Source organism: Rissa tridactyla, chromosome 6 (assembly GCF_028500815.1).
Source record: "Rissa tridactyla isolate bRisTri1 chromosome 6, bRisTri1.patW.cur.20221130, whole genome shotgun sequence".
In the NCBI taxonomy this organism is placed as follows: domain Eukaryota; kingdom Metazoa; phylum Chordata; class Aves; order Charadriiformes; family Laridae; genus Rissa; species Rissa tridactyla.
This window is the reverse complement of record NC_071471.1, coordinates 70,740,661-70,753,973: the sequence shown is the minus strand read 5'-3', so window position 1 is coordinate 70,753,973 and position 13,313 is coordinate 70,740,661. Positions and strand designations below refer to the sequence as shown.

General features: G+C 40.1%; 1 protein-coding gene across 2 annotated transcripts in view; it reads right to left on the bottom strand.

Moving 5' to 3' along the window:
* DOCK1 (dedicator of cytokinesis 1) overlaps positions 1 to 13,313 on the bottom strand; it is a 323,977-nt gene that overhangs the window by 37,419 nt on the left and 273,245 nt on the right. For both annotated transcript variants that reach the window (XM_054206749.1, XM_054206750.1), the window contains exons 39-44: positions 12,378 to 12,467; positions 9,687 to 9,791; positions 5,812 to 5,953; positions 5,533 to 5,611; positions 5,164 to 5,248; positions 3,493 to 3,579 (exon numbers count right to left, since the gene is read on the bottom strand). In XM_054206749.1, the coding sequence (XP_054062724.1) occupies positions 3,493 to 3,579; positions 5,164 to 5,248; positions 5,533 to 5,611; positions 5,812 to 5,953; positions 9,687 to 9,791; positions 12,378 to 12,467 (588 nt within the window). The remainder of the gene's footprint in view (positions 1 to 3,492; positions 3,580 to 5,163; positions 5,249 to 5,532; positions 5,612 to 5,811; positions 5,954 to 9,686; positions 9,792 to 12,377; positions 12,468 to 13,313) is intronic.

The following is a 13,313-nucleotide window of genomic DNA, read 5'->3' as shown; positions in this document are numbered from 1 at the left end:
AAGGGGCAGAGTCCTTGTCCACCAAACCACCACGATTAGAAACATTTCAGGAATTTCAGAACAGGAGATATTTTAACCAAGATTCAACAGAAAGGGTGGTGTCAGGCACTTAAATAATCGGTATCTATATATTGTGGTAACTGACGTGATAATCAATTATCAGTAGAGAAAGTTAAATGTGTTTCGCTGCTGCAGGACGGATTACATCTCAGCACAGCAGCACAACATTTAGAAGGCTCTGACAGGCATCACGTGAGGTTTTGGGAGGATTATGGAGAACATCAGAGATTACACGTCGGTGAGTTTTAGCAGTACAAAGAAGATCCAGCTTAATGTAACAATAAGAAAGAAATGATAACTTAATGTGGATTTTCCGATGGAAAAAGTAATCCTAAGCAGCTCAAAAATCAAGATATTTTTGCAGTGGTTATTTTGGTGTTACTTCCAAGGAAATGGAGTTTAATATGTTGCAGAGATGACTTCTAAGCTATCTGCTGTGCTTTTTCCCACAAGGTCACATTTTCTTCCTCTGAACGTTGATAACTGAAGGAAGACATTTTCTTTCTCACATAGCCTGGACTTCAGTGAAGAGAGCTCCTCAGATGCCTTCATGGGATGAAGTAGCTCTTATACTGTGCTTTATTTTAATTGACTCATCTCCGACTATTATTTATGACCAGATACTGTGTCTTTCAGAATGGCAGTTACTCACATTAAAGACACAGTATTACAGTATTTAAAGTATTGCTAAAATACGTACATTTAGTGAATGGGCTAAAAATTACTAGCTTTCAGCAACCCAGAGCATAGATGGTCCTCACTGGAAGACATAGCCTACTTACATTAAAAAAAATGATGTGGTAGGAATAGAAAAGGAAGGTTAATTGAGGCCTGTGAGAAAAATGCAAGCGTATATTTGATTACGGACTGATTTGCATAACTGCTACATAAACAAAGAAGCACTTCTACCTGGCCATCAGTTGCTTCCCATGTTTCTGAGAACCACTTATAATCAAATCTCTTCAGTTGCTACTCTTACATTTGCCACCTGATTACATCAAGGATGTTTTAATTAGCATTTTAAAAAGCGTGCCTGGTGAATTATTCTGGGAAGCAGGTAAGGAGGCCGGTGTTTGCGCCGCGGCCGTGGAGCGGCCCCGGCGCAGACGGACAGACGACGTCTGTCCTTCAGAGCCCAATCTGCTCCCAGGGAAACTGGGACTGGCAAAGTGAGGCCACATTCAACATCTGATTCGGCAGGAACTGTTGCAAACATCCTACGCTAAATTTAGGATACTGTCATTTGTATTAATGGGCTTATAACGATGCAATAATTTGTTGATGAACCATTGCTTTTAAAGCTCTTGAGTATCTACAGAAATTAGCACTCATTGAGCTGACAGACATCTTTTTTGACTTTTCTGTATCAGCAATCATGGCTTTCTTTCTCATTCTCCTCTCTTTTACTACTCTTATAATCCTCCCTCTGATTTTTTTAGAAGCAGATGGAGAATTGCCGTTCCCATCCTACTACTACAAAGTCTGCTTTGAATCTTATTGAAAGCTATTTATTAAAAATATCTCTACTTGTAAATTATGAGCCTTGCTCCAAGTAGCTTGCTAACTCTGGACGCTACGCGGTCTATTCAGGGCAAACAGAAATGATGTACTCCCGCTACGTTTGCAACACTAAAAAATTACACATCAAACCAAAACAGAGATTAGCGTTTGTACTTTTTAAAACCAAGTGCAATTAAAAATCCAGTTTCTAATTCACTAGTTGGCCTCAGCAATTGTTTGCCCTACAACTACTTGTGTCCAGCTAAAACAAATCAGGTACCGAATAATGAATGTGCACAACATATTCCTTGCAGATAACGAACAGATTGAAAAGGTTTAGGTAAAAGTGCTCAGAAGGAATTTAAAAAGCAAACAGATTTAAGGAAATTATGCGTGTTCCTGTGGGTTACGTAACATAATACACCGCATTTATTAAATTACTCATTTCTCTCTCAGCGCTGAGTTGATATGATCTCACCTCTTCCTTTAAAGATATTCTAGTACCATCAATAAAACATGGGATGTGCAGAGCTACTTTAATTCATCGCGTTTAGTAAAACATCAATAATATCTGTATCCATGATCAAAATTTAGCATTACAGGGATGTAAACCTCGTGATCGCGCTTCCAGCATTTTAGCTGACAGGAATCTTGAAGAAAGTCAATACCAATTTTGTAGTAACGATGGCAGAGCTAGGTCAAAAGTTACCCGGTGCCGTCTTCCCACATATTATTAAGTTCCATTCTGGTATCGTTTTTCAGCTACGTGACTAATATAATCCTATAAGCTTACAAAAAGCTTATGAAAGCACTCTCCCAGGATTTACGCACCTTTCGATGACAAGCACGGCGTTAAAGGTGCGTGTATACAAATTGCCTGCATAAAGCAGCCTGTCAGGCTGTGCTCTTAACTCGTGAGGAAAAGAGACTTTCATCAGATTCACCAGCTTTTATAAACACCACTTTTTGCAATCATGAAGATAAATACAATCTTCTCTATCAGGATTATATTGAAAATACAAAATTCATTAAAAATTCAATGTGCTTTATTCAGCTGCCTGTTACTGTCAGACATCACATTCATATTCTGTTACTATAGATACCATAGTAATTTTCTGCATTACTTCTGTTCATCTAAATACAACTGTCCAACATAACCTCAATGGAGCAATGAAAAAGGTTTTAATTAATCATATGCAAATTGTTCTTTTCCTTTAAAAATAAGCCTCACAAGAGAGATTTAAAAACCGCAGTAACAATGTTTTTATTGCTACTTAAAAATTACAGCTGCGTAAGAATAATTTAATCTTAAAGGCGTTTAATGGATATGTCTTATCTAAACAGTCTAAATGGCAGAACAGAGAAATGCGTAATTTGGAGTTACTCTGGGAGGTTGCTAGGGTATATTTTAGCAAACTATGGAGAAGAAACAAAAACAACCTTTAATCACAAATGATAAGTACAGAAGAGATGCGGACGCACACAATGCATTCCATTTATATTTATATTTTGAATCAAAATTACATTCAAAACACCAAAATCCTCTTATCCAAAATTCAACCTGATGTGGCAGGGTTCCCCTACACCACCTCGGGGCCCTCTTCATTGTAGGCTGGTGCCACAGGCTGCAATGGCTGACCTCCTGAAAGCCAGAAATACTTTATAAAAGTACTTCAAGCACTTGATCGGCCCTTGCCCTAAAGGCCTGGAAGAATCAGCCCGCGTTTCCCTCTCTCAGGGGTGGAAAAGTGTTCTGTGAGTCACCCTCAGTCAATAATCAGCATTCCCAGCAAGCACGTTCCCTTGTCTGAGGATGCCATTGATTACTTGGTCACAGAACTGACGCAGTGTCATACAGAAATATAAACGCTCCCTGGCTGTAGAAGAGCCCCGGTCTTTTATGCAATCCCAATAAAGCCAAATTGATCTTACCATGAAAACCGATTTGACTTCAAACCACCTCAGAATCCCCGGTAATTTATACGCTGTCACATAGATGGTTCTCTCAATCCACATATTCTGCAAATATAAGATAAACATCCCGTTATCAGATTGATAGCTTTTATCTTAAGCAAAGCCTTCGAACATTAGCATGAGGAAAAGGAACCGCAGACGTTACGAAGCCGGGGGAGATTTTAAACGGTATCTGCTTGGGGAGATGATGGAGTGGCGCAGATTTCAATGTGCTACGTGATTTAGTAGAGAGCAGCTGCTCCCGTAGCGAAGGAGAACACCATGCGAAAGATCCACCGATTTTACCGGACTGTTTTTTTTCCCATGAGAGCTTTTAAGGACCATCCTCCACAAACCCACAACATCTTGCTCTAGGGAAAACTTTTCTTGTGGGAGAGTGGAGGCGCCAAGGGACGGGTTCCTGGGGAGGTGGTTCCACCCACTTCCTCGGAGGTGTCAAGACCCGCGGGGAGAAAGCCCCCAGCAGCTGGGTCTGAGCCCACAGCTGGCCCTGCCGGGGACAGGGTTGGACCCGAGCCCTCCCAAGGTCCTATCCTGACCTGCAGCTCCCGATCTGCATTCGTGATCCTGCGATTTCACCTGAGCTGTGAACAGCAACGGCTTCGTTGTACCATCTCCTCACGGGTTTGAATTTAAGGATACGTGATTTAACATCTCTGCCTTCACACCTGTGCGGTGGTTCCTAACCAATGCCAAAACCCTCTTGATCTCATTTTGTTTATTCCATCCTCCATTAACAGAGGAAGAGCTGTCAAAGTGATGTAGATATACCTACATTTTTTTACCTATACTCAAAACATATTGGAAACTGTAGCTCTCTCTAGCACTTTTTTTTTTTAGAAAAAGAGGGTTTCCTGCCTCCTCAGCTGAACCCACGTAGATGAGCAAATCAGCAATTTTTGATATAACAGCCACCGTGAGAAGCCAAAGGCACTGAAGGAGTCTCTGAATGAATACCCACTCTTAGCCGTGGGAAAACAGATACTCACTATTTATTGGCACATTGATTAATTAGAGCCTGCTACTACATGGAAACCCAACTTCTTCACTCAAGAAATGATGCATTAATTTATTACTTTAATTACTACCACTACTTTACTACTAACTGCACCCACTAGAACCCCTGTGAACAAAATGGTGTCTATAAAAAAAAAAAAGGGAATCAACTTGATGTAACCTGTTGTAAACGCTTTGATGAATACAAGCTGTGCTCAAAGGGAGTTTTATTGACCATTACATGAAACATATGGTTTAGTAAAAAAAAAAAAAAAAAAGAAAAGGTAAAAAACACGGTATTGCTGCAAAAAGATTTTTAAGATGCCTGACTAGAATCTTCGTGACAAGACAGGTATTGCCAAGAGACATCTATCTTTTCAGGTATAACTATTTCAAACTTCTTTCTCAAAGAAGTTGTTTTTTAACAAAATAAATACAACTTTGTGCATTTTTTCTACTGGTATAAACCAGAACATGGTAGATTGGTTTAACTGAATTTCTATGAAAAATAATCACATTTAAACTTAAGATTTATTTTTCAACAACCAAAACATAATGATTCAGATTCTCAAAATGAAGGGGAATAAAGAAGCAAACCCTAAAAGTACTCTATTTTCTTTTTTTTTGTTTTACCGCAAATTCATTGTCCGGGTTTTTCTCTCCTTTACGAACAGGGCGTGAATACTCAAACCGTTGGACTTCATTCACCCTATAGAAACTGCAAAGAAGGAAAAGCACAATCAAAATCAAATACCATCTGTTTAGGAACTGCTGCTAAACTCTACAACTAGAAAAAAAGTTTACGCGTAAATATAAAATGCTTCTGGGATCCCTGTTTTCCAGCGGGCTGGATGGAATCTCTGCTAATATTAAGAATAGCCACGGAATGTCCTCCCAATTACTACCCTCTTTGGCTGTGTAGAGATTTGTTATACAACAACAGGAACTAGTTTACACGTTGTAAAGGAGACTGATAAAATTGCAAAAGCACCCCAAACTCACCTCACGATTTGTTCTGACACTGGCCTGTGAAATTTAGACGGTAAATCCAGTTTTGGCTTTACAGTAAAGCACTGAATATCTGAATTCAGGGGTTAAGAACTGAAAAGCGAATTTCAATCACGCAGAACAGGCAGCTCAAGGGGAACGCGAAGGAAGGACAGAACAACAAAATTCACGTATTACACCCATAAAGGCAGAAGTGCAACAGCCTCCTGCTCGTGTTGGCCATAAATCCTCAACCTGTGCAGCTGCAGGAGCCGCTCTGCAACCGAAGGATACACTGGCTGGAGGAGTTTTTAATGTCATCGCCCGGTGGAGACGTTGTTTTCATCTTTTCTGCGTTTGGAAACTGAGTCAATAACCTTGCTTCAAAGTCTTCCCGGCGTTCATACTCCTTTCCTCGATAAATGAAGACTTTGTTCTGGAAACAAATAGGGAGGTGAAAACCTAATACCCGCACCCTCAGTAACAAACTGGGATCTCGGAAGTGTTGACTCCAATGCCGTTAAAGTGAGAAATTTTACATTCTTCACACTATGATATAATCAATAGTTTACAAATATTTCAAGCCAATTCAATAAAGCCCAAATGGATTTCCTTATCTCCCATTCAGTACTGAGATCGTTAAGTATGCGCTTACCCGTAGGCGTATCTATCAACCACACTAAATTCAACGGGATCCAAATACATGATTTCAAGGATCTATAAAATAGGTGCCCACTAAAAAATGTATTAAGAAAAATTATGTCCTATATCAAATCCAAGATCTCTCTCTATAATTCCTCTCATCCACCTTCCGCCGCTAATGGTGGAATGGATGTAAATAAATAGAATTAGGCTTGTGATACGCAAACATTCATTAAAAGGCACTGATGGGCGCAAGCAAGAGTAGCAGAGAAAAGCATAAAGAGAAAACGATGCCCATTTTAGGAGGAAGGACCAAAACCACGGACTCTTTCAGAAAGACTGATACTCCCTAGACTTCATATTAGGCTATTAGTTTTTTGCCGTTGTACAGTTGTCTGCACAAAGCATAACTTTTAAATGAAGTATATTGTATTTCTCAGGATTGATTTCTTTTAACGATTAAGAAAATGAAGATACATTTTATACAGTCCATCCGTATACTGAACAAGCACATCAAATTCTAAAGAAAATTGTAAAAGATGACTTGCGTATTTTCACCTGATCAAACATATTAAAGGAAGGTTTGATACGAACGTAACACTTGCATCTGAACAAGTTTAACCTCGTCACTCATCTCAAAATGAACACTTGGTGAAAAAATTATACAGCACTTCTTAGGAAAAGGGTGTTATGACTAGGGGTAGGAAATTGGAAAAGTTTACATTTGCTCAGTTGGGTTTAGTTCTGCACTGGTGCCTTTTGAAATGCACAGCAGATGAAAGGATACTCTCTGTTTGGGAAAAAAAAAAAAGAAAAAAGGGCAGAAACCTAAGAAGTGTATATATACCTATAATTCATGTATATAGACCTGTAATTCACAGGAAAAATTGCAACGGAAGAAAAAGCTTGTATTGAGGATTTTCTCAGTCAGCAAGGCACTCAATAGCCTATTTTTCAGAGTATTTATGGCTCGCTTATTACAAACTTTGAGGCTTTTGTAAAGTGCGGTTAAGTGTTTTCCCGCGCTTACCAAAAAAACCCCCATTCAGTCGTGAAGAGAAAAAGCAGCTCAACGTTACTACATCAGACTAACGCTCTTCTGCCTTGTATCCCCTCGACTACCCAGTTTAACCGGGAGCTTAACGGGAAGGCGGCGTTGTGCTCCCTGCATTTGTGGGTGTCTCCAGGTGGCTGAGCTGGAGCCAGGCTGACCCACGGCCACCCCCCGCACCGGCCCGGGGCAGCCCCTCTCTGCAGAGCAGCTCTGGATGGCTGGCTATTCCCGACATTCCCCAGAGATAAATATGCACTCTGTTGAGAGTGACGGTACGTGTGACAAAATTTCATGACAACTGTCAGCCCCAATCCCCTCTGCAAAGCCGGCAGTGCCTTTATCATGCATTCATCATTTTGAAGGTTCCTGATAGGGCATGGTCTTCCCTATGAGAATATCATAAAATATTCATTTAATCATTTTGTAGAGAAATGGGTTTGTCAATCTTAACAGTGACTCCTTCTTAATGGATATTAAATACTTTTTGCCTGGTAAAACTTAAGAAATAATTAATAAGCACTTCAAAAAAAATCTTACTAAGGCTTTTTTACTTAATGTAACGCAAACACTTTTTGCTGTTTGACGCTTGATAAAAGCCGTTGCATGGCCATTACCCTACATTACATTACATGTATTTCAAACACCAGAACAATTCTTAGCTTTTCCGCATCGCATCTCTTTAGAGTTGGTATTTTGACACGCATGGTAGCTTGTACACCATCATGTCTTTGCGTCTGTCACCAACATATGGCTCTGCCAGTTTGCAGAACTGCATTGCTCAAGCTTTGGGGCAGCTCGAGGTACCGGTGGTCCCGCTCAGAGTCTCTCTGGCACAGGCTGTCCAGCCATAATTTGGAGACCAAGCAGTGGGACAACATACGAGAGCTCATCTCCCAGTTTTTGAGGGTCTGCACACAGAGGATGCTGCAAAAATACACTTTTAGCCTGTCAGGAACCACCTGGGGTCAGATTTATTCCTTTCAGTGGCAGAGAACTGATAATTTGATGTGCTTCTGAGGAGGCACAAATGGTACAAGTACGCCTGTAATGCAGCATCCCAGGGTGTACGAAAAGCCACGCACGTTTTCTACTTGGGATGATTCAAGAACTTCAATTTCTTTGGTTTGTTGGTGGAAAAGGAGGCTTTGTCCAAACAAACACCTGAGTGGTTTTTTTGGATTTTTGGAAGCCTTTCCCTCCTGCTCCAAATACTTGTCAAGTTTCTGATCATTAGATTTCTATGAGGGATGGTCACTCCAAGACAACTCTTGCCTGAAACCACCGTATGTTTGTTTCTTTACAATTCACCATAAATACATATTTTCATATTTTACAAGCACTTTTAACACATCACGTAAGACCAGCCAACCACAAGTAACCCGAGAAAACCAGTTTAACCAGCATTCACTGGATTATCCAGTGAGCTGGGCTTCAGCATAGGTTTAGGCTTGCTCCTGGTATTTATTATGGTATAATCTGAGAGAGTTAACATGGAATTACTCGGTTATAACCAGGAATTCATCTCCTAAATGAGTATTTCCAGCAGGAAACCTACTACCAGCCCCTGGCCTGAGACTAAATTTCTTGGAGTCTCCCGGATTTAGAGAATAATCTGAGAATAATAGTAATAATTTTATTCTTCTGTCTCTTGAACCACCTTAATCTACTGTAACTCTTCCACAGGGGGTTGGAGAGAGACTCTTTGCAAACTGAAAATCCTCATCTCTTAAGACAGACAGGAGCAGCGCAGCAGCCGTACAGCAACGTGTTATTTCCATGTCACCAACTGGCAAGTGCCAGAGTCCAGAGAATCACGATACAGATACAACTCAGATGTGTCAAATCCCCACCGTTCTTCAGCCACTCATTCAACTCCGTAACAATCCTCACATCAGTGGAAAAAATCTAAAATGTCATTTGACATACGTTACCGGCATCAACCGAACGACATATGTTTTAAATTGACACCCAACTCATGAAAATCAATGGTAAAAGATTGCTTTTAAAGGTATCACACACATCTCTGATATTCCACTTCATTTTAGGGACTACAGTGGAAAGGATACTCACACGAAAACATGGTCACATACAAAAGGCTTCTCTACCATACTCATATATCTATATCTATATCTACCTGTCAGGCAAAAATGTCACCATTTCAGATGGTGGTGGTTATTGCCCTGATTTATGGACTGGGTGGTACGTCTTCATTTCTGGTGATAACCTGAAGAAGTACAAAGGATTGGACATGTTTGAAGAAAAAGCTTCTCTACTAAAATTCAACCATTCAATATTCGAAACTGGGAAGGAAAAAACAATGTTTGTTTTATACAGCTAAAAGCCAACCATCAACATCAGGCAGACTGTAAATAACACACTGACATACAATAATGTACTTTCTCTACAACCGAGGGAAATTTCCAAGGCAAGAAACCTTGCTGACGTCTGTGGAAGGAAAAAGGGGGACGCTTACCCTTATGAATGTTGGAAATCCCTGGCCGTAATATCCAACAGCGAAGTAGTCTGGTTTTGGTCTTATCACCTTCACAATGTTTTCATAGAACTGGGCTTGCTTTCGCTGCAAAGTAAATAAGAAGAACTTTAATCACCTAAACTTTGAGGAGATACCTTATACTTAAACTCTAGATCTCTTCTATTGTATCTCTAACTTAAAGATGAACGTGTTTCGTTCGCCCCTTTTTCTTCACCTTTCCATCAGATATATGCTAGCATTTTGAAATATTCTGTAGCCATTGTTTTTGTGCTTATCTTGGTGAACCTGACTGTTCTGCATTCAGTATCTCAATTTTGGTGAAGGTCAAGAACTTTCAAGGCAGCCCGAATTCCCAGTTGTGGCACTGCCGATGCCGAAACACGGGAACGATGGAGCCCGTACCGCTAAAGCCAGCTCCCCTCGATGGGGCTGACTTCTCGGTTTGTGGCTGTTACATTTCATTGCATTTTTCTACTACTTTTTTTCCACATTTGCAACTATTTATTTGCATATGGGAAGCACGCAGTTGAGAACTGCAGAAAAATATAACTTTTGGAATAAATACACGCATGTCAGATGCCATCTGCTTTCAGAGCGGAATCCTTCTTTATCTCAAATGATGAAATAATAACAAAAGTGCGGCTTCAGACGATCTGTTCATTAACTTAATTTTTAGTCTATTACTTTCTGTAAGAGAATGAATTCTGATTTGAGCGGAGGTTTATTACTGCTCCCCTACGATAGATAACAGTAAATGGCAAGAAGACTACAAAGACCCAGGTCTGCTGTACATTTCTCAATTCACCTGTAGCAAAACTATTTTGTCATCTGTGAATTGTCTTAGAGTCTAATATTTAATACTGCTTGAACAAAAGAGAGAATAGGGAGAACAGAAAGAAATAAAAAACTTTTAAACTTTAAAATTTAAGGGGGGAAAAAAGACGAGCTAGCACACTACTGTGGCTCAGCAGCAGCAAGAAGAAAAGCCGATGGGGTGTGTGAGACCCGACTCACACGGGAGTGCGAATTTTGATCTTTGCCTTGTGAGGGGTGAATGCCCAATGCGCGTCAGTAATAATTTTTGTGACATCTCTCAATTTCTCCTGTCTGATAAATAAAGAGCAGATAAACTCAGTTGTTTGACCTAAGAATTGCAAGTTTTGCGTTTCCCCTATTAGAAGAGGGAGAACTTGCATTTCCATACGCATATGAACCATGCCTGGTTTATACCACTGCCTGGAATTAATGCAACAATGACGTATTTGCCGTGCAAGAAAAACAGTGAAAAATACATAACTCGGTATTATTGGCCGTCAGCTACAATGTACAAAGTTCAAATTCAGACTTCTGCTCCAAAAATGGATACACTATGATAGGAGAACAGTGGTTGTTTCCATGACAAAGCTGTTCATGTTCCCGTGTTGCAAGCATAAAGGAGATGGAAAATTAAAAATGAGGGACTCGGAAAGCAGCTACCCACTGGTGAATAATCGTATCTGACACATAAGAATCATTTCTAGCTGAGGAACAATCTCTACCAGATTCCTTTTATATTGAAATGAAGAATATCCTCTATTGAAGGCAGTGGCACAGGCAGCCGGCTGAGGGGGACTCTTCTGGCTCACCATACCACCTGAGACACGCTCTGTGTGTACATCCCATACCTCCTGCTGTCCAAATCAACGGGAAACCAGGCTCCAGACCAGTTAGGCCAAGGAATACAATCAGCCTGGCACTAATACCAGTTAAAATGCCACAGGAAGAGGACCTTCAAAAAGGGATGTTCGTTCAGCTGTGGAGAGCTGGAGGACAGAACCACGGACAAACCAAAGAAGAACATGTAAGGGAGTGAAGAAACCAAAAAATCGAGACGAGTGGGTATTTACCTTTATTCTTTCCTCCCCAAAAAAGGAGATTCTGGGGAGATGGGGATGGAGGTGCTTGAGGGGAGATGGCTCCAAGCCATCCTCAAACTGAGGGCTGGTGTCAGCGGAGGGAGAAGGTGCAATGACACCGTATGAACGCCCAGCTCAGACAGCGTGGGACAAGCAGATAAACAATTCAAAGACATTCCGGATGATCTACTCTGGTGAGCGCGAAGGCAAAATGCATCAAAAACCTGAAAGTCGGGAATTTTCAGAAGCAAACTGGACTCATGTCCCAGCTGCTGTGAAACTGGTTGAGCAGTTAGGAGGGACAGTGACAGCTGCCATTTATCTCTTTCGAGAAGAGCAGGAGAAAAAACAAATGGTGCCGGCATAATCAGCGGGTAACGTCAGGGCAAAAATAACTGACTCTAGACATGAATGCCTGGGGATTATTCATACCTAAAAAAAGAAACGTGAATATGGAAAGACACTTGAGAGAGAATGGGGATTTTTTTCATGTTCCCATTTATATTTAAATTCCAAATTTCCTTTTATACCCCAAATAAATCAGCTTAACGTTACCGAAATATTTTTCTTTCAGCTAAAAAAAAAAAAAAAAATTCAATCTTTTTCAGACACTCCAGTGGTAGCCAGTTAATCAACATTCGTCCAGCAAAGCCAAAGTGGGCATCTATTTCTGCATTTTAGTGTCATAAACGAGATTTTCAATATAATTTTTAAAGGTTCAAAATTAAATTCTGAAAAAAAATGTTGCAGTGCCCACGTCATTAAAAAAACCTACCAGCAGTTCACTGAGTTGTTCATAATCAAACATTTCATTTTCATACTGTTCTGCAAGTTCTTTACCCAAGGCGATGGCCTCTTCCCACATCTGTTGGAAAAAAAAAGAACCACAAAACAACAACAAAAAACCTGAGTCACATACCTTGGTTAAACAACAACATGGGAATAAAATAAATCTTAAGAAAACACAACAAAATACATTGTGTCACACGCCTGAAAACCCTGTGCATCTGATGTGCCAAATAGCCGCGGCAGAGTTACCCACATGTCTCTATCTGATGCAAATCAAGTAAAATGATCAAATTGCTTCAGAAATAAAATGATTCCTGCTAGCCCAACTAGATATCCAACAATGGGTAAACACGGCCTGCCCACGAAGAAACCCAGAACCCAGGACTTTGGATAAATGTTGTTGATTGATTACAGTCCATAATCACCTCTCTCTCCTTCTAATATCTATAATCTATATTAGACAGGACAGGCAATTTGCAGATATTGTTTTGAACCAATATTCATTATATTTCCATTGGTTCTCTTTCCTCTCTTGTTCTTCAACCATGAAATTCGGCAGCCGTCTCTACTGACCCAAGGAAATTTAACAATATCCTTCAGCTCTTCAGAAGCCAACAATCTTAATGAGGAGCAGCAAGAACGTTTTCAAATGTGTATTTTAAATTTTTTTCTACTTTAAATACAAAGAACCACTCAAACCCAAAAAGATGCTTAAATTAGCACACCAGGCTATCTAAGATCAAACTTGATGATCTCTCTCTGCTGCTGAAATTTGGCTGGCACTGCTGACCTCATTTTGTTAAAAAAATAAGATTTAAAATGAGTTATGAATCTATTTTTTTTGTATTATCCTTCATCTTAAATTTAAAATCCCTGTCCACGCCACCTAATTCTCCTCTCAGCATGAGGCCACATGTTCCCA